The 19,331-nt window shown below is 42.8% G+C and overlaps 1 protein-coding gene across 2 annotated transcripts; it reads left to right on the forward strand.

Moving 5' to 3' along the window:
* Nucleotides 1-3,319: 3,319 nt before the first annotated feature.
* Nucleotides 3,320-19,122, forward strand: VEZF1 (vascular endothelial zinc finger 1). Of its 2 annotated transcripts, none has more exons than XM_043583960.1 (6): nucleotides 3,320-3,673; nucleotides 8,375-9,069; nucleotides 9,845-9,908; nucleotides 11,007-11,190; nucleotides 12,678-12,821; nucleotides 15,709-19,122. In XM_043583960.1, the coding sequence occupies exons 1-6, from the start codon at nucleotides 3,641-3,643 to the stop codon at nucleotides 16,134-16,136; spliced, it is 1,548 nt and encodes a 515-aa protein (XP_043439895.1). In that variant the 5' UTR covers nucleotides 3,320-3,640; the 3' UTR covers nucleotides 16,137-19,122. The 2 variants fall into 2 exon arrangements, with proteins under 2 accessions (XP_043439895.1, XP_043439894.1); XM_043583959.1 differs by having other exon boundaries at nucleotides 3,400-3,673; nucleotides 10,989-11,190.
* The last annotated feature ends 209 nt before the right edge of the window (nucleotides 19,123-19,331 follow it).

Raw genomic sequence — 19,331 nt, forward strand, 5'->3', positions numbered from 1 at the left:
GCAAATATTCCATTCTTGGCTTTTCCTAGATTTGTTGTCAGTTCTAGCTTTTTTGCATGAAGAATAAGTCCATTAACTTGACAGATTTGAAGCGTCTTCTAACTTCTTTGGAGTAGATATTCCCTACTGAAAGTTTTGGATTTGATTTGTTGTTCAATTTGCTGAGAAGTCTTACTTGGGGACAGGTAATTGACAACAGCAGAGATGTTTCCTATTCCTAGGATTCTAAATCTAATTATAACCCCAGTGTACTCACAGGATTTTAAAATTCTCTCCGAAATAGGAAGGAAATATCCTGTTACTTTCTAATGTTTGCTAAAAGTTGTCTTTAGAAAAGCTGATCTAAGTTTTCAAGTAATCTCTACCCCCAACGTGGGGCTCAAACCCATGGCCCCCACATCAAGAGTCACATGCTCCTCCAACTGAACCAGCCAAGCGCCCCCTAGAAAAGCTGATCTTAATAGGTATCTTCCTTTGTCGTGTCATTAGCCTTTTGTCAACTTACATTAGAGCTCTTAAAAAGAGAGAGGGATGAGGCATGGTGAAAAACCTGTTACTTTGAAAGAAAGTGAGAGGAATAATTAACTGTTTTTGCGGAGTTCATAGCCCCAAAATTAATCTAGAACCAACTAATAGCACCAATAAAAATATTTACTTAGGACTTCTTATATTACAGGAAATGTTCTAAGCATTTTACATACATTTCTCATTTAATTCATAAGTCATCACTGTGAGATAACATATTTTGTCCTCATTTTCCAGATGAGGAAATAAATCCCTGGAAGGGATTCCTCTGCTGGGGCAGAGGAAGTGGGAAAGAAGAACCTGAATAAGATGAGGAGGAGGGGATCTTGAGTTTTATTTGGGTGGATGTAGGCACATTTTTTTTTTCTTTTTTTTGCTTAGACACCAAACATTTCAGTTACCATATTCGAAGGTAACACCACTGATTCACCCACTGAAAGTTGTTCACAGTAATCAGGATGAATTTACTGTCTTTAGACATCCTTAGTCTTTTCACTTTCTCCAGTACTGTCTGTGGAAGCTGGTTTGAGGAGAGGCTCATTTGTTTGTGGTTAAGGATATTATCTGTCCTATCAGTAGAAATGCCCCTTCTAGGGATGGAGTCTTTAATCTTATTGGTTAACCTCCTTATATTCCTCAAAACGTTTGGACCTGATTGTTTTTGAGTAATTGTTCCAAAATTTTGGATATTTTCCCTCCGGAAAATATCCTAAGGTTTAAAATTTCATCTGAATTTAAAAAGTTGTTAAATTTTCTTTTTAAGGGAGGGTTTGGGGAGCAATCAGGAATTTGGGTTTCCTCTCATGGATAGAGATAAAATTAGCCATGTTCCTCAAGAAAAGTGATACTTCTGAATCCCAGCTCTTCGTTAATGAGAACTGGACTGTTTTCACTTGACCTCTACTTCCTGTTGGTGGGAAACAGGTGCTGTGAGAAAGATTGCTAGAGAAGGGTTTCTAGATCTCGGAATAAGTTCAAGAGTCTGGCAATATTGTCATTAGAATAATGGTCTTCATAAGCACTAGTTTTCATGATCCTAAAGCTTCATTCTTAACACCCTTTGAAAGGCTGTAAAGTAGGAAAGGCTAAACTGGGGAGGAGGAAAACTTAGCAGATAAATTACATAGACCTTGAGGTGAATCTGTGCTCAAGAAGCAGAGACGTGGAGTCACTGAATGAAAATGAAAGAACAGGCAGTGTCTACGGTCAGAACTGAAAGGTTTTAGTTTACCTAGTTAATTCCTTAGATTTACATCTTAGTTCCCTCCTTATCTTGCATGTGCATATAAACTTAGGCTTACTGAGCCATTTTATTTTTCTCCCCAAGTAAGACTAATTTTATAGGAGACATAGGGGCCACTGCAGCAGCTTAGCTGAGGAACGTATGAGAAACTGTTCATTTTCTGTCCCCTCCTGTCTTAGGCTGATCTGTCCCTTGATGTGCTACCTGCTTCTGCTACCGACCCATACTGCAGACTTCTCATTCATCCCCAAGGCCTCCAAGCAATGTCCAATAGGGAATCGACTCTAAAAGGAACCAGACCAGACCAGACCAAAAAGGTGTGCAGCCCTTTCATTGTGGTGACTGAGGGAAGGAAAGAATGGGAGGGGGTATACATGTGTAGTGGATGGAAGGGAAACAGACTGTCAAATTACTATATCTCTTCAGTGTCTTTTAGAATAGAATTCTGCAACCATACTATCACTATTGTGTAAATATAGGGGAAGTTCAAGATGGTGACCTTGATTAGAATGTGTCTGGAGAGGAATAAATGGAGTGCGTGAGATAAGAGACCGTTGGTTATGAAAGATGTTGAAGCCCTGAAATAATGTGACCATCTGAGGAATTTTTTTAAGCCAGAGTTTATAAAAATATCACCAATACAGCCTGCCCCCTCACTGCCCGCCACAGGAGACTTCTTGGACTGGAGACATTTGTTTAATAATAGCTTGTCTCTGATATTCCCAGTAGCTACCTCTCTGAGGAGAGGATAGCAAACGTTCAGGACATCATCCTACAAAGTTCCAGTAGCAGTGACGCCTACACGGAAGACTTGGAACTGCAAACAGAGGCTGGGGTCACCTCGGTGACATCTGACGCCGTCCAACCACAAGTTCGATTTTTGTTCTGTGGGGCGAGAGAAAGACTGTACTAAAAGACAAAAATAATTTCTTATCTATACTTTCTCACTTGTTTCTGTTTATTTTTTTGGCGGGAGAGGGGGATGTTCGGGCAAAATTTCCTATCCTCTCTGGCGTTAAGGGGAGGATGGGAAAGCTCAGCCCTTCGCCCAAGAATAAGCCAGTAATGACATCTCTACGCGTGGGAAGTGTTTCCCTCAGCTGGGAGGATCTGAGGCTGCACCCCAGTGGGATTCCTTGCTAGAGCTGGAGGGCCGCTCCGAGGTAGATGCACATCGTAAGCAGGAGTGCGGAGGGGTTAGCTGGCTGGGGATGAAATACCAGACGGGAGAGACACTCCAAGTCCTGGGGGCTTCCCCCAATTTGGAGGCACGGTAGCGCGGCGCATACGGGACTGAAGAGCCAGGTGACCGCCGTGGCCTGCGCCTGCCGCCGAGGGTCTGACAGGGACGCGACGCTGCCGGGCACCGCGTTGGAGTCCCGGGAGACGGCGCCGCAGTGCCCAGCGAGTCCGCGCCAGACCCTGGCGTCCTCCATCTTCTCTCCTGCGCTCCCCCTGCTCCGGCTGCCTGAGCCGCGGACCGCAGCACCACACACCCCCGCGGGGGGGGACGCCGCGCCCCATCCCCGCCCCCGGCCCCACCCCAGCCCCCCCGCGGAGGCCCTGACCCCACCGCCGGCGGGCGCTGGCTGAGCTCCGACGCGGCGAGTCTGCGGCGGGGACGCCCAGAAGGGGTCCGGGCGGCTGGGGGCGGCGGCGGCCGGGTCGGGGCTCCCCCCCCGCCCGCGCTCGCCGCGGCGGTGGTGCGTCCCGGAGGTTACCGGAAGTGGCCGCGCTCGGCGCTGCCATGTTGAGGAGCCGCCGCTGCCGCTGCCGCCGCCGCCGCCGCCGCCGCTTTGTTGTCGCCTCCTCCGGCTGAGGAGGCTCCCCGAGCGGGGGGAGTGGGGAGGAGGGGGGTCGGCCGCCGCAGCCATGGAGGCCAACTGGACCGCGTTCCTGTTCCAGGTACTGGGGGCCCCCCCGGGGGGGGCACGGGGGGGACAGGGGGGCCGGGCCCCGGGCTGGCGGGCGGGCGGGCGCTCCTCCTCCCCTCCCTCCCGGCTCCGCTCTCCGGCCCGGCCTTAATCCCCCTTTGTTTTTCCGCCCGCCCGCCCCGGCGGAGCGGGGCTGCTGAGGTGAAAGGAGGCGGCCTCACGGGGTGCGGGGGAGAGAGCAGGCCTCGGGGTGAACCCCGGGCCCCCCCTAACACACTCACGCACACGCACACACCCTTCCCTCCCGCCCTGAAGGGGAAGGGAGGAGGCCGGTCGCTGTCACCACCCGCGGCCCAGAGAAAGGAGGGCGCCGGGCCGCTGGATAGCGCGGGCCGCTTGGCCACCGCGCGCTCGGCCCGGGCCCGCACCGTGGGGTGAGGGGGGGTCCCCAGGTCCTACTCTGAGACACCCCCCCACACACACACACTTCATCCATCTTTCGCTCTCCTGCCGTTTAACCTCCCTCCCCTCTTTTTGTGTGTGTGTTGACTTTCTGACCCCCCCATCCCCGCGAATAGCGGGTATCTCTGGGTTCCCCGCCACTCCCCCTTCCCGCCCCCCCCCCCGTGTTTACCCTGTTGGGGGGTGTTCTGAGTGAGTCTCCCCTCCCCAAACTTTTTCACTGGATTACATTTTTTCTCTCGCAAGCCTTTGCCGAACCTTGGCAGCTGACACCCTCTCCCTCTGTCCAGCTCTCCCGCCGTCCCATTCAGCCCGGGGAATCCCCCAGCCGGGCCGGGGCGGGGGGAGCGGTGGGGGCCGGGATTCCAGGAGGCCCGACCTTCTCCCGGAGCGCTTTTCCCTCTCGTCCCACCTCGAACGTTTCCTCCTACCAAGTGGGGGAGACGGAAAGTGGAGACAGCAAACAAAGTCCGCTTACAAAGCCCCCAGATGAGTCATTCGTTGGGGTGTTGGTCTACACTTTCTGCAAGAAACTTAAAAGTGACTGTAGCCGATACGTTGGCACTCCTCTTGCCCGCCTGTTTTAGGTGGGGGACCCCTGTTGGGAAGACCTAGGCTGGAACTTATTTTTTCCCTGCCTCATTTCTATTTGCAAACGAATCACTTAGTGGGCAGTAGTGATGAGCTCACGGGAAAACTTCGGAACCGGAGGAGGTTAAGAAGCTTGTCACTTTAAATGCGTTCTTCCCGCCTCTCTGGGTTATTTTCCTTCTTTGAATAACTTTGTGAAATCCCAAACGCCTTGCTTGGGCGCTGGAGACCTTTGAAACTAACCAGGAATGGATGCAGAATTCTCAAAAAATCCTCCCAGCCACTGGACCCATCCCAGTGGAGATAATATAGGGAATTGGATAATTCAGACATTACCTATTGTGTAGAGCTGGTATATTGTTTTCAAACATATTTTCTTTCAAATGTGAGTAAATTTGATTTTTAAGTAGTTATTGAAATATATTCGGGGTTCTTAAAATTGAAGATACACAAAATTTGTCGAACTTCTTTTCTCATTCTGATCTAGTATTGTTTTATCATGCTTTAAGTCTACCTAAAAAATGCATTGGGGAAGATATGATGTATAACTACCTGGCATCCAGATTGGTGTAAAGGTGGCAAATGCCCTCTCTAGAAAACGCTTTCAAATGGTCTTTTTAAAACATGGGATTAATGGGTCACCTAAGTGATTTTCACTTGAGGAATGCTTTAGATTTACCATATTAAATCTGCTGTATGTAAACTTAATGGTGATTGAAAAAAAAGGAGAGTTCTTTATGTAAAGGAAAAACCTATAACTAATTTTTGGAAAGCTAGTTAAACATTTTTTTGGAATACTTTTATTCTTTTCCTGGATAAGACAAATGCCAATCATTTATTGATCAACTTGTTAATTAGACTTTATATTATTGAATTTTTTTCCAGCAATTAAAATCTATTTCTCCACCTGATGGAGAAGTGTGAAAGCTAATATTTGATCCTGGGCTTGGCAATGTGTGCAGTGAAAATTGTTGGAAAAATAATTTAGAGCCAAAGACAGTGGAATGGGTTCAGAGAATATTTCAGTCTTTTCTATAGAAAGGTATGAATAGACTTACTCAGTTTCAGTTTTAAGTAATTTTCCCTGGGGAAATGGGAGAGTTAAACTCTCTCGTTTGTTTTCTAGAGCATACTGTGGAATTTATATTTTAAAACAGTTTAATACCTGCTTGCTTTCCAGATAACCTGGTGGAAAGTGAAAGCCATAGCTGTTAAGATGTTTGATGGATGATTCTCCTAACAGGACATTCAAGATATGACTCACTGATGCTAATTTGTTTCAGTACAAAATCTTTTGCCCTCTGGCACTGGAGATTTCATGGTGCTATATCCTACCACCCTGGGTGATGAAATAACATTTCTGTTTTGTTTTTTGCCAACCCCAGAAAAAGGAAGGCTTGGGCAGGGTTAAAAAAGCCTTCAAGTTGAAAGAGATGGGAGATAAAATGAAAGCTTTGGTTTGATGATACTAGTCAAATAAAAGTCTACCCAGAATTTTTTTTTTTCTTTAATCACTTAACTGAAGGCAGGCCATGGTGGTTATTTTACTCTGTCTCTCCCTCAGTGAACAAGTTGGGGAAATCCAGTTCCCCTCTTAGAAGGCTTCACGTAGAAGTGTGGGGATCCTAGGCATCCTCAGAGAGTGATTCCCATAGTGGTCGAGGCATTCTACAGCATTTCACCCAAGAAGCAGGGACCTGGTGTGACCCTCGTGTGAGAGTGAGCTTCAGCAATGCTGTAAAAATACTTTATATTGCCACAGACATCTGAATTGGTAAAATGGCAGTAAGTGCTTTTAGTACTCCATCGAACTAATGGTTGTTCAGAATTGAAAAATGCCTCTAAACACTATAAGTCTGAACTTTGGCCAGAAGATTTGCATTCCCTATTATCTGATCTGTTAGCCTTTGAAATTGTATATCGTGAGCTATCTTCAGCTATTAACTGTTTGTATACTGTATGGAAACTTGGGTATACAGGTTGGAAAGGGGGTAAGATTTGCATCCAAATTCTGTGAAGTTTCTACTAATGTCTCCTGGGCAGACACTGACATTTACAGTAGCTCCATAAATTAAATTAAAAGTGGACTGTAATTCAGTATGATCCCTGAGTCCAGAAACATACTCGTAAGTAAGCACACAATTTCTGTACTTCCAGGACTGAAAGGGTGATTCAACCAAAATTATTAAATTGAAACTGGTAGCTGTGGATACCACACTTCCTAATGATTTGGGGAGACTGGTTCCAGGCTTAGCTGCTGTGCTGCCATCACGTAAATATTACAGCTATGTGAGATAGACACTCTTATCCATCAGAGGAGAAGCTCTGAGCATGTGTGTCTGTCTCCTTGTTATTTTCTTCTTAATCAAGTTAACTGTAGGATTTGTGATTATAGAGTGAGAAGGGTAAATAAGTGGCTAGGGTGTCTAAGATGATGGGATGGGCCCTCCTAGGATGTTGTATGCTTAAAATATTTGGAACTCTTGCCTTCGAATGCATGTATCTTTTTAGGATTACAAAACTCAAGCATAGGGGCTTGAGCCCACTATCAAAAGTTGCAAAAATAATGGTGGTAAAAAGTACAACGTATCAGGAAGAACTATTTCAGGAATTTTCCCCATCATTTCCTAATTGTTTATCAGTATGGAGAATTTTAAAAGAAGCAAAACCAAGAGAGTAACTACTCATAAATACCAAGGACATGATCCACGACAAAATTTTGGTTTCAGTGCAGCTAAAGAAAATTTCTAGACAGCGTCCAGTTCTGGAGTGGAGAAGCACATTATAACAGCAAATGTCTAATACTTTAACGAAACATCCAAGTGCTGGAAGAAGATGAAAATGAAAGGAATTTTAATTACTTATGGTTTGTGTTCTCTTGCTAGTCTGTCTTTGAGAGTTTCAGGTTTGAACAACTAGTGTTGTTAAAGGATGCAGATTTCCAGCGTAAGAGTAAATGAACTGGGAAACAACTGACAGGTGTTTTGCTGTGGGCTACCTTCACACGTGCCTTCCAGGCTGATTAATAGCAGGTTTAATTTCAGTCAATCTTTTAGTAATAAAGTAAAGTAAAAACTTTAAAAGGAAACTTACCAAACCGCGTTTGTATTCAGAGAGCTAGATTCCTGTTATCTCTTAGCAACAGCCTCCTTCCTCCAGCACTAAGTTTTCTGATGGAAAGGGAGAGACAGTGCCTTTCTTTTCCTAGGTAAAATAGACAAATAGATGATTATGTGTATACATGTGTATGTATATGAATGTGTAGTGTGTGTGTTACTGCAGTAAGGTACTCGCAGATACTTAGTCTGGAGTGTGACTTTTTTTTTTTTTTTTTTTTTGGACAAGTTATTTAAACTTGGTTTCAGCACTGACAGACTAATGCAAACTGATTCCATCCGCTGGTATGTCCCTTATGAACCAGGGTGGTGTGTAGTCAGCTGTTTGAAAGCAAGATCACTGTCAGCAACTTGGTCATAAAAGTTTTGTGTCTGCACAGTGATTTTAATGCTTTGTACTGGAAGCTCTAAGGGTCTCTAGGTGGTTGCTGGATCACTGCTTCAGGGAGTAGCTTACAGGCTCTTTGATTGTTTCTTCTGGTCTCTGTTGTCTGTGGGACATGTTGAATTTTGAAGGCCATTGTGAGAGGCTGAGTTTCTGAAGTGTAAATGTTTGGTTTTAGGCCCATGAAGCCTCCCATCACCAACAGCAGGCAGCACAGAACAGCTTGCTGCCCCTCCTGAGCTCTGCTGTGGAACCCCCTGATCAGAAACCATTGCTTCCAATACCAATAACTCAGAAACCTCAAGCAGCACCAGAAACATTAAAGGATGCCATTGGGATTAAAAAAGAAAAACCCAAAACTTCATTTGTGTGCACTTACTGCAGTAAAGCTTTCAGGGACAGCTATCACCTGAGGCGCCACGAGTCCTGCCACACAGGGATCAAGTTGGTGTCCCGGTCAAAGAAAACTCCCACTACGGTGGTTCCCCTCATCTCCACCATCGCTGGGGACAGCAGCAGAACTTCGTTGGTCTCAACCATTGCTGGCATCTTATCAACAGTCACTACATCTTCCTCGGGCACCAACCCCAGCAGCAGTGCCAGCACCACAGCTATGCCCGTGACCCAGTCTGTCAAGAAACCCAGTAAGCCTGTCAAGAAGAACCATGCCTGCGAGATGTGTGGGAAGGCCTTCCGAGACGTGTACCACCTCAACCGGCACAAGCTCTCCCATTCGGACGAAAAGCCCTTCGAGTGTCCTGTTTGTAATCAGCGCTTCAAGAGGAAGGACCGGATGACTTACCATGTGAGGTCTCACGAAGGAGGCATCACCAAACCTTATACTTGCAGTGTTTGTGGGAAAGGCTTCTCGAGGTACTGCATTTTGCTTTGCTTTGCTTTGCTTTCATTATGGTATCAGTGAACTTCAGTTTTGTCTCTTTGCGATCTAGAAGGTTTATGTGAGAATAGCTGTGGGCAGGCCTGTGTTGTTAGAGGAGATTGGTGATAGATAAAGTATTACACCTCCAGGTCTCATTTCAGTGTGGTGTGGTTGGCAAGTGATGACACAGTGATTAGCTTAATATTTCAGCTGAGAAGTGCCTTGGTGGACTGGGGTCTTCATTTGGCACATCAGTAATTCTGGTCACTGCAAAACCACCAATTTCCAATTCACTCGGGTGACTAGATACGAGGTTCACTGTGCAAATCAAAGAAACTTATTTCCTGGAAGTTGGGATGACCTTGGATACTCTTAGTAAAAGTCGTAGGAGGACGTTTTTCCGTTTATCTGTGGTTACTAACATTTCACTAATTTTCATTTTCAAGGCTTTTAAAATTAATAGAGTAGTAGCTGTCTTTGGCAAGTGTTAGGACTAAAACTTTGGGTATTTTATAATTTAAAGAACCAAGACCTAACATGATTTGATGTTGACTAGGAGAGAAAAATTAACAGGTAAAGGACTAAGACTTTTGTTTGTGGTAAGAGAGGTAAGGAGGCTTGCGCTGGGGGGAGGGGGAGTTGGTAATTCGGCTAGCTTTCTTTAAAATGCCCCCCACCCAAAGCTGCCAAGCATGTAAACATCACAGTGAGTAGCATTTCTCAATGTGTGTTCCATTACATCTTCTGTTGAAACTCTCTCTTTCACAGGCCTGACCACTTAAGCTGTCACGTAAAACATGTCCATTCAACAGAAAGACCCTTCAAATGCCAAGTAAGAGTTAAAATGACTTATCCTTAGTGTAGCACTTAATGCACATTATCCAAAAGGTCTGAGCCAATCAAGTCTCACCGTTCTTGAATAGTCTTAAAATCACTGACTTGAGTAAATGTGGTCCATTTGAATTCTGGTTTTATACGAGATAAATGACAGCTTCTATTTCTGTGAGGCAAGAGCATTTAAAAATGTAAATGTGTTGTTTTTGTTAAGCTACATTTCCCTTTCCTTAGGCAACAGTATTTATTGTTATAAGAAAAAAATTTATAGTCTGGCAAAGGTCATTATGTGTTTGAAATGAATGAAATAAATGAATGAAATGCTTTAAATTATTTGCTGGGTTGATGATTGAGGTTGTTTTAACTGTAATAGAAGAAAACTAGGAATTTTCTCCCAAATGTTATCACTTACTGGATGTTTGTCTGCCAAATTGGGGTATTTTCTAGTTGTTTGAAAATCTGTTGATTTTATTTCACATAAGTTGTGATAATGAAAAGGTTAGGAATCTTGCTAAATCAAATGACTTTTTTAGACCTCAGTAATTTTAGTTTGTTGTTGGAAGTCTTTTTGTGCTCCTTTCAGTTAAATGTGTTAATGACTGACTTTATTAAGTAAATGATTTGAACTGTAAGAAAAATCCAATTCGAGGAAGGAAGCTAGTGTCATTTGAATGAGTGCCTGCTATGTGCGAGGCCTCGGGCCAGTCTCTTAATCCCACCAATAGATTTGTGAGGTAGGTATTATTTACCTTCATTTTACAGATGAAGAAACACATTCCAGATAGGTTAACTAATTTGCTCAGTGTTACCTTGTCGTGAATCAAGGAGCTGGATTTAAATCCAGGTTTAACTGACTCTACGGCTCACATCTTTTCAGTACTTACTCTGTGTTGATATTTTTTCTTCCCTCAAAACGTAAGGGTCTAAAATTCATCGAGTGTTTTGTCATGATGGCGATTCTAGGTAACACATGCAGTTCAGATTCAACTCAGTCTGCTTGCGGACATGGATAGGGTAATGCCTAGAATATAACGTACTTTAAAATGAGTAGAACAGGATAGTCTATATTTAAAAAAAGTTTTCCTCCCTCATGCAGACGTGCACTGCTGCCTTTGCCACCAAAGACAGACTGCGGACACACATGGTGCGCCACGAAGGCAAGGTATCGTGTAACATCTGTGGGAAGCTTCTGAGTGCAGCGTACATCACCAGCCACTTAAAGACACACGGGCAGAGCCAAAGTATCAACTGTAATACATGTAAACAAGGCATCAGTAAAAGTAGGTGACACTTCAAATTATATTTCTGTCGCATTTGAGATTGGTGAAATCTGAGTGTTTTGATAATGTATTGAAGGTATTTTCACTGTGCTGTCAGTACATTCACGTTCATCTTACATGTTTCCTCCCATCACCAAAGCGCGTAAACACACATCAATGGAGAGTAGATACTGATGTTAGAAACAGACCTCACCTGTGTGTATACAGACAGCACTGACAAGCCCTCCGCTAATTTTGCTTTCAGTCCTGTGCTTGTCTACTAACGACACCCAAGTTAGAAAAGCATAATTTTCCCGTAGCTGTTTTTCAATGCATCCCTTCTTCTATGGAGTTTGACTAAAAGGCTCTAGTGTTTTAGAATTGCGGCAGCAGAAGCCACACTAGGAAGTTGCATCTTATGCTGGGCAATTTTGATTGTTTTTATTCAGTGTTAGGAAGATTCTCAAGCATCAATGTCTCCTAACTACTGATTGAGTTAATAACATGCCCTTAATAACCTTAAAGATTGGGGCGCCTGGGTGGCGCAGTCGGTTAAGCGTCCGACTTCAGCCAGGTCACGATCTCGCGGTCCGTGAGTTCGAGCCCCGCGTCAGGCTCTGGGCTGATGGCTCGGAGCCTGGAGCCTATTTCCGATTCTGTGTCTCCCTCTCTCTCTGCCCTTCCCCCGTTCATGCTCTGTCTCTCTCTGTCCCAAAAATAAATAAACGTTGAAAAAAAAAAAAAAATAACCTTAAAGATGAAAGGAGTGTTACTAAGTTTGCTTTTCAGACCCAGATCTGTAGAGACAGGATATCCTATCCATTTGAAGGTGTTAAGTGCTTTGCCCACCTTAAATTCAGAATTGAAAATGGACTCTTTCAGGGACTTGTGGATAAAACTTGATACTTGCATCTACCCAGGCTTTTTCTTTGAGATTGCCCTAACCACCAGGAGGAAGTATATTTCTCATTCCATATCCTATTATATATGTACTTTGTGCGGCAGAAACATTAAGTTCTCACTCACAAAAGTGAGTGGGAAAGAACGTTTATTGTGTTTTAATCTCATCCATTTTCCTTCTTTGTAAGTACATTGGGTTTATTATCTAGCATGTCACACTTTGTTAACTTTACAAAAACTTACTTCTAGTGTATATTGTTGTGGTCAAGTAACCAACTATATTAGATATTTTGGTGAGTGTGAATTTGTCCATTCTAATGTTAACGAAGTTCCCTTCCAAAAGACACTTGCTTTTCAATATAGCAAAGAATTCTGTTTTCCTTTTATATTGATTTTCCCTAGTTTTCTAGATTCTTTTCTTAATTTATCTATTTTGACCAATATAGACAGAAGCAGCAAAAGAAGATGCTCTGTAGTAAAAACTATCAAGTCCAATGATAAAGGTCAGAGAAGCATGAGGAGTCTAAGTATCCAAGTTTGGGGTTTTGAAAAAAATGGCTGCACTTTTTCAAGGTAAATGTAGCGTTTCTGGTTTATCTTTGGAGTAGCATGCATGAGTGAAGAGACCAGCAACCAGAAGCAGCAGCAGCAACAGCAACAGCAGCAGCAGCAGCAACATGTGACGAGCTGGCCAGGGAAGCAGGTGGAGACACTGAGACTGTGGGAAGAAGCTGTCAAAGCAAGAAAGAAAGGTAAGATGAGGCAGTCATTGCTCAAAGTGTGGCTAAAGAAGTGTTTTCGTTCTGTAGTTTATTTTCTTAAAGCTTTGCTATTTTCTGCTTTGTAGTGTTCTTTCTGTATTGTATTATTCATTACGTGTTTCCGACTTTATAGTGCTGATAATCTTTTCTCTTGGTCTTATCCTTAATCTCATTCAGTCTGTCACTGGGGCTGGCATTAGCTTAACATATATGTACCAAGTTGTCAGGAACTTTAGTTGTTACTAAAATTGAGAATGGTTCCCTTTCCTTTCATGTATCTTCTAAAGAATCAGAGCATCACTTTTCAACATAGCTTTTTAACTTCATACCTATAGCTTTTGGCTTCTAGACTGTTGTGCAGCCATTTCAAATCAATCTTTTTGTCTATGTACCATCAGCCACGGGAGAGATTCCCGAAATTCCTTCTTTCCTTCCTGACCCCGACCACGTTTTATTTTAAATTCATAAGGAATCCCCTGGATGTAGGCTTCTTGTAATCCTTTGCTGTGTGGTTTTTTTCCCTCTTTCGCTTTCATGTAGTACGGCTGTTGCCTTGCACAGATCCCTTCTAAACACCCTGTACTTGGATAAAGATAAAAGGAATAGCCTCCTTTCTCATACATGTACTGGCATCGCAGCCAGATAGGCTTTCCACCCTTCCTCAGCGGCCGCTTGCTCCTCTCTTGAAAATGAAAATTTGTCATTATTCTAATAAAATGCTATATGGTTAGGAGAAGGGGTTGGGGGGGTGGGGGGAATGTATACGTGCCATGACAATTGCCCAGTGAGTAAAAGAAAGCATGTTACAGAGGATGTTTTACTTAAAGGAGTTGAGAATAAAATTGTTGAAGTCCTGGAAAAGGATGATGTCAGACTGAAAGGAAAATGTGCAGGGTTGGGAAGGTAGCGCATGTGAGGGTGAAAGCTCCCTCTTTGGTATAAACAAGAATATCCTTAGCAGTGCTACCATCACCTCAAAAGTGAGTTGGTTTTCTCTTTCTTTCTGCACTCTTCCATTTGGTGTTGTATTTCAGTTTGCTTGCACAATAAGACTTGATTGTTTAGCTCATCTTCTGACCTCCATGAAACAAAATGCTATTGTAGTCCCATTTGTAGCATGAATATCTCTGGAAACCACCACTGATGTTAGAAACTTCTATATTCATGTTAGTAAAATGTCACATTTGGGGGCAGAGGAGACTCCTGCCCTGAAAATCTAAACTTGAATCAACGTGTCTCTTTTTTAAATAAGATAATGTTAAGTTCCCAAACCTGAGTGACAATCAGATCACCATCTTGGGAATTTTTTAAAAATACAGATATCCGGGTCGCCTGGGTGGCTCAGTGGGTTAAGCGTCTGGACTCTTGATTTCGGCTCAGGTCATGATCTTGAGGTTAGTGGAACTGAGCCCCATGTCGGGCTCTGTGCTGACATTGCAGAGCCTGCTTGGGATACTCTCTCTCCATCTCTCTCTGCCCCTCCCCTGCACACACACTTGTGTGTGTGTGTGCGCTCTCCCTCAAATAAACATTAAAAACAAAAAACAAAACAAAAAAAACCAACCCAGATTTCCAAGATTCATGTAAATCTCACTATTGAATTTCCTGGGAGGCCTTTTTTTTTCCTTTTTTTTCCTTCAAGCTCCCTAGATAAATGATTTTGATCATCAGCCAGGTTTGGGAATTCCTGACAGAGAATATGGAGTTCCATCATATTGATCAAGGAAGGGCTGCATGTTGACCCCAGGTTCCGTGTGGGAGTATGCAGACCTCCATCTTTAGTCTCAAATGTATTTCTCCATTTTGACAGCCAGGTTACACACAGCTAGCCCACCCACCTGTCTTCTTACTGCTGTTTTCTGACACACCAGCAGGTGGTGCTGAATTTTGTTGAGGGGTGGGGTGGGGGGTCACCTCTGAGGCAGATTTTAAGAAATGACCAGGCATTGCTGGATAACAAGGACCAGGGTCCCCCAAATCACTGCAAGGGCTCCTTGATTAATTATCCCTCCTTGATATGGTTGATTTTATATATTTTATATAATTTATATGATTTATATGATTTTATGTGTGTGTGTGTGTGTGTGTGTGTGTATAGGCAATTAAATGACACTAGGCATAAAATTGTGTCAGCATCAGAAACACAAGAAATGGGAGTTTGGGAAGGAGAATATAAACCCATTGAGAGATATTTTGTCTTAACATAGTTAGGAAACCTAACCGGAAACAGGATTATTTAACTAAACAATTTTTCTAAGACTGAAATAAACATGATATTAAAATAGCCTTTTTACCAGTCCTACTTACAGATTTTTAAAACCTTAACAGAATGTAGCTTCACCTCTGAATCTTTAGAGTTCATAGCAATGAGGACGCACAACTCTCTCCGCTAGTTACTGTGTGCCTTACCAGAAGATTTTTCTGATTACCTGTTCTTGTGTGACCATTGGCCCAGCGCTGTGTAAAACAGGCTCTTTCTCCTGGCCTGCCGATGGTTGGCTCTGCCTGCATGAAGCTGTAGTGAGAATACTAAGCCCTGCTTGCTATCTCTGCCCCCCAGAGTGCCTTGCAGAAATTAACTGATCTTCCCAGCATCACTGTGAGGTAGGTACATAAATCTAAACTTGAAACCAAAAGCACCAGGCTGAACAGGTTGCCCAAGTCCTTGTGGGAGGTACAGCATCAGAAAAGAGATTCATGCACCCCGTCCCCCCAGTTCTGTGTTCAGAGAGCCTCCCTTCCTGATAACCACTTGGTAGAAAACTGTATTTTCATTCATAAAATGTTTGTCCTTTTAATTAAAAAAAGTTGATTCAGAAACTGTGCATTTTGTTCATTGCTTTGGGAGTCTAAAGGCCATTTTGTCTTCTTATTTTAGAAGCTGCTAACCTGTGCCAAACCTCCACGGCTGCTACGACACCTGTGACTCTCACTACTCCATTCAATATAACGTCCTCTGTGTCGTCTGGGACGATGTCAAACCCAGTCACAGTGGCAGCTGCAATGAGCATGAGAAGTCCAGTAAATGTTTCAAGTGCAGTTAACATAACCAGCCCAATGAACATAGGGCACCCTGTAACTATAACCAGTCCGTTATCCATGACCTCTCCTTTAACACTCACTACCCCAGTCAACCTCCCCACCCCTGTCACTGCTCCAGTGAATATAGCACACCCTGTCACGATCACATCTCCAATGAACCTGCCCACACCTATGACGTTAGCTGCCCCTCTCAATATAGCAATGAGGCCTGTAGAGAGCATGCCTTTCTTACCCCAAGCTTTGCCTACATCACCACCTTGGTAAACAGTATTATAAAATCAAAATATGGGTTAAAGTAAATATTTACCAGCAACTTACTTTTAGTTTATTAAAGCAAAAAGTAAACCATGAAATCGGGAGATTTTATTACATTAGTTAATAATAGTGTAGTAGCATTTTTCTCCAATTTGGCTGGGATTATTCAAAGTAGGGTGTGTATGTAACTTATCACTGGACCACTTTAGTCTAATCAGAAATTCCTTTTAGCTGACAGCATTGCTTAAACAGGATAGTAGTTGGCAAGATAAAATGCCAGAATTAAAACCAATCATAAAAAAGCAAAACCCATTTCAAAATAAAAAAACAGCATTATTGTTTCTAATCCCAAGAAATCATTTTATTCTAAACACTAGCAAAACTCTTCTCCCCATATAAAGTGGATGGGTGGATGGCTGATTTTAACCTGAAGTCCTAAATCCACAGATAGAGAGCTAGTGCAGAATTGTCTGTGTTTATTGTTTTTATGAGTAAATACATGCATTGTCATAATAAAATGCATTTCAGAGAATATGCATTTTACCTTTGGGAATATGTTAATTTCAGGCAGCATTCCCTATGGGAAAGGTGATACCAGCTCTGATATGCAAAGCATATGATAATTTATCATTCTAACTTCAACATATAATAGGGATTGTGACCTGATATTTGGAGATGTAAATATTGCTCAGCATATTAATCCTGATGGAATATAGCATTGTAGTTGACTTTTTAAAAAAAAAAAAAAATTAAAAAACAACAACAACAACAACCAAAATATACAAATTGTGTTTTGGTAAGAAAAGGCCTCAACTGACAGCGGAGAAGTCAAGTGTGTGGACAGGCAGACTCCTAACAAACAGAGGCCAGTGGGACTCCTTTCAGGAGCCAAGGAGTACTTTGGAACAGTTAAAATATATTGCTTTAAATTGGAAGATGCTGGAGGCACTGGGATGTGATATGCCCCTCTCTCTCCCAATCAGAGCCTGTTGATGTTACAACAGGGAAAGATGTGTTAGTTGCTCACTAGAGTTTATGTCTTATATTAAATTGTATACAGTTTTTATTCTAACCACTAACTAGGTAGTATGCCCCTTCAGAACAGCAGAGTGTATCTTTTTTTTTTTTTTAATTTCTCCTTCCGTTTCTTAATCAAGTATTGTGCAGATTTGTTCAACTTTGTAAATATGGACATCACTTTTTTTTTTCTTTGAAAAAACACTTGTATCAGCTTTGTGGTGTTTTCAGGGAGACAGCTATCTGTACTCCCTGTAGAAACCCAGCAATGATTGTGCACGTTAAGACATGTGCTTTTTATTTCTTAGCAGGATGTTTTATCTCTGTACATAAAGTAGAAACCAAAAGTTAGGGAAACAGATACTCTTTACACCATCATGCCACACATGTTTTTAAAGCATTGTGTTTAAAAAAAAAAAGTTACTAAAACCAAGACGCTGTGATTTTTTTAAGTTGCAATATGTTTTGGGTTGTTTTTTTTTTTTTTCTTTTTTAATCTTGCAGTTAAGAGAAGTGGAATTTAGTTGTATTAATCTTGCAGAATGTTTGCAGGACTGACTATCAAACTGGATGACTTCCGTTTATACCCCACTGTGTCAGTTCAAGCATCAAACACCTTACATCTGAGGCAGACTTCCTACATCAGGGACAGGTATCTGTGTGTCATTATACAAAACAGTTCGAGGGGGTTGAACTACGTAGTAAAAAATAAAATAGTACTTAGTGTAAAATAATTTTATAAATGATCTTTTGTACTTTAGGACATTAAATTGTACAACTTTTGTATATATAAAAGCTTAGGAACTTTCTGTTTAGCAGGAAGGCAACACATTCCTACACTTTTAATGTATATGTTTGTTATAATGTCCATGTAAACATGCCCTATGTTTGTGCCTTTTAATTAGTTTGTCTCAATAAACAAAATGTAGAGAAAAATATGTAGCTATGACTTTGTTACAACTGTTCTATCCACAGTACAAAGATGGTTTGTTTTTAATCTGTAGAGCATTATGTGTGGACTACTGGAAGGACTTGTGTAGGGAAGGCCCATACGTGGCCCTGCTGAGGCCTGGATTGGGCAGGTAGTGGCCACATTTGGAGGAAGCCCAATTTCCTGGCATGCAGCCCCAGGACTGGGTTCTGGCTCTGCCTGCTGGGACCTGTCATCTCTTTGGCTGGGCTGGCAATCACCGTCCACCGTGATTCAGACAGCCCAGGCTTTCTCCACAGTGGCCCAAGGAGCAGTCCTCAGTGGGGGCAGGTGTGAACCCTACCCCCAGGCTAGAGTGTGGTCGTCAGAACCCTGAAAGTATTAGTTCTTAAAAAAGAAAAAAAAAAAAAAAAAGATATATACTAGAAATGATTGTTTTATCAATTCATTGTATAATAAACAGGAGTGAGACTTCATTGTATGAGTTCAGTTAAAATGCTATTTTGTATGCATTCTTTATTCACTTAAGAAGCTTGTCTGCAATAATAAAGCCACGTCGTGTCTTCTTTTGGGAGGGAGAGAGTTGGCAGGAAGGGGGTGGCGGCGGGCCACTGAAGGGGGGGTGGTGATAGGTTGTGTGGTAAGATTCTCCTGTGTCTTGGAACTGGAATTGAGTTTTGATGCTGATGAACTGATTCAACCAAGTGTTGAAGGCACGACGGCCACCGCGCTACGAGAAAAGCAGAGTTTATTTTTCCCTTCTGGTTGTAACCTGGTTGAGAGCTTCCCTTTATCAGATTGGCAGCTAAACAGTTGTATTAGATAATCCTCAAATCTGACATCAGCCTGTTATGCTCTAGGGCTCGCTGCTTGGCCTGCATTTGCCTTTTATTGTATACCCATTTCCCTCCTAAGGTGTGCTCCTAAACGAAGGTTTCTATGTAAGCAGATGATGATTTTTCCTGTCAATACCAGCACTGTATTACTAACATGCAAAATACTGCAGATTTATTTTGACAAATTAAAGTTAACCGGTCACAAATGTTATGGATTGCTTAATATCTCAGAAGCTTCACCGGTTCACCGTGATGGTACAGCAATGTTGAAAGCACTTGCCTCTCCAGGTAGTACGCATCAGCACGGGGCTGGAGGAACAGGGAGGGAGTGATGTCCAGCTGGTTGGTACCGAGCTCCTGCAGAGAAGGGAGGGTGGAAATGCACCAGACTGACCCCACAAGTACTGCCAGTCCGCCTGA

The sequence above is a fragment of the Prionailurus bengalensis genome, chromosome E1 (assembly GCF_016509475.1).
Source record: "Prionailurus bengalensis isolate Pbe53 chromosome E1, Fcat_Pben_1.1_paternal_pri, whole genome shotgun sequence".
Taxonomy (NCBI): domain Eukaryota; kingdom Metazoa; phylum Chordata; class Mammalia; order Carnivora; family Felidae; genus Prionailurus; species Prionailurus bengalensis.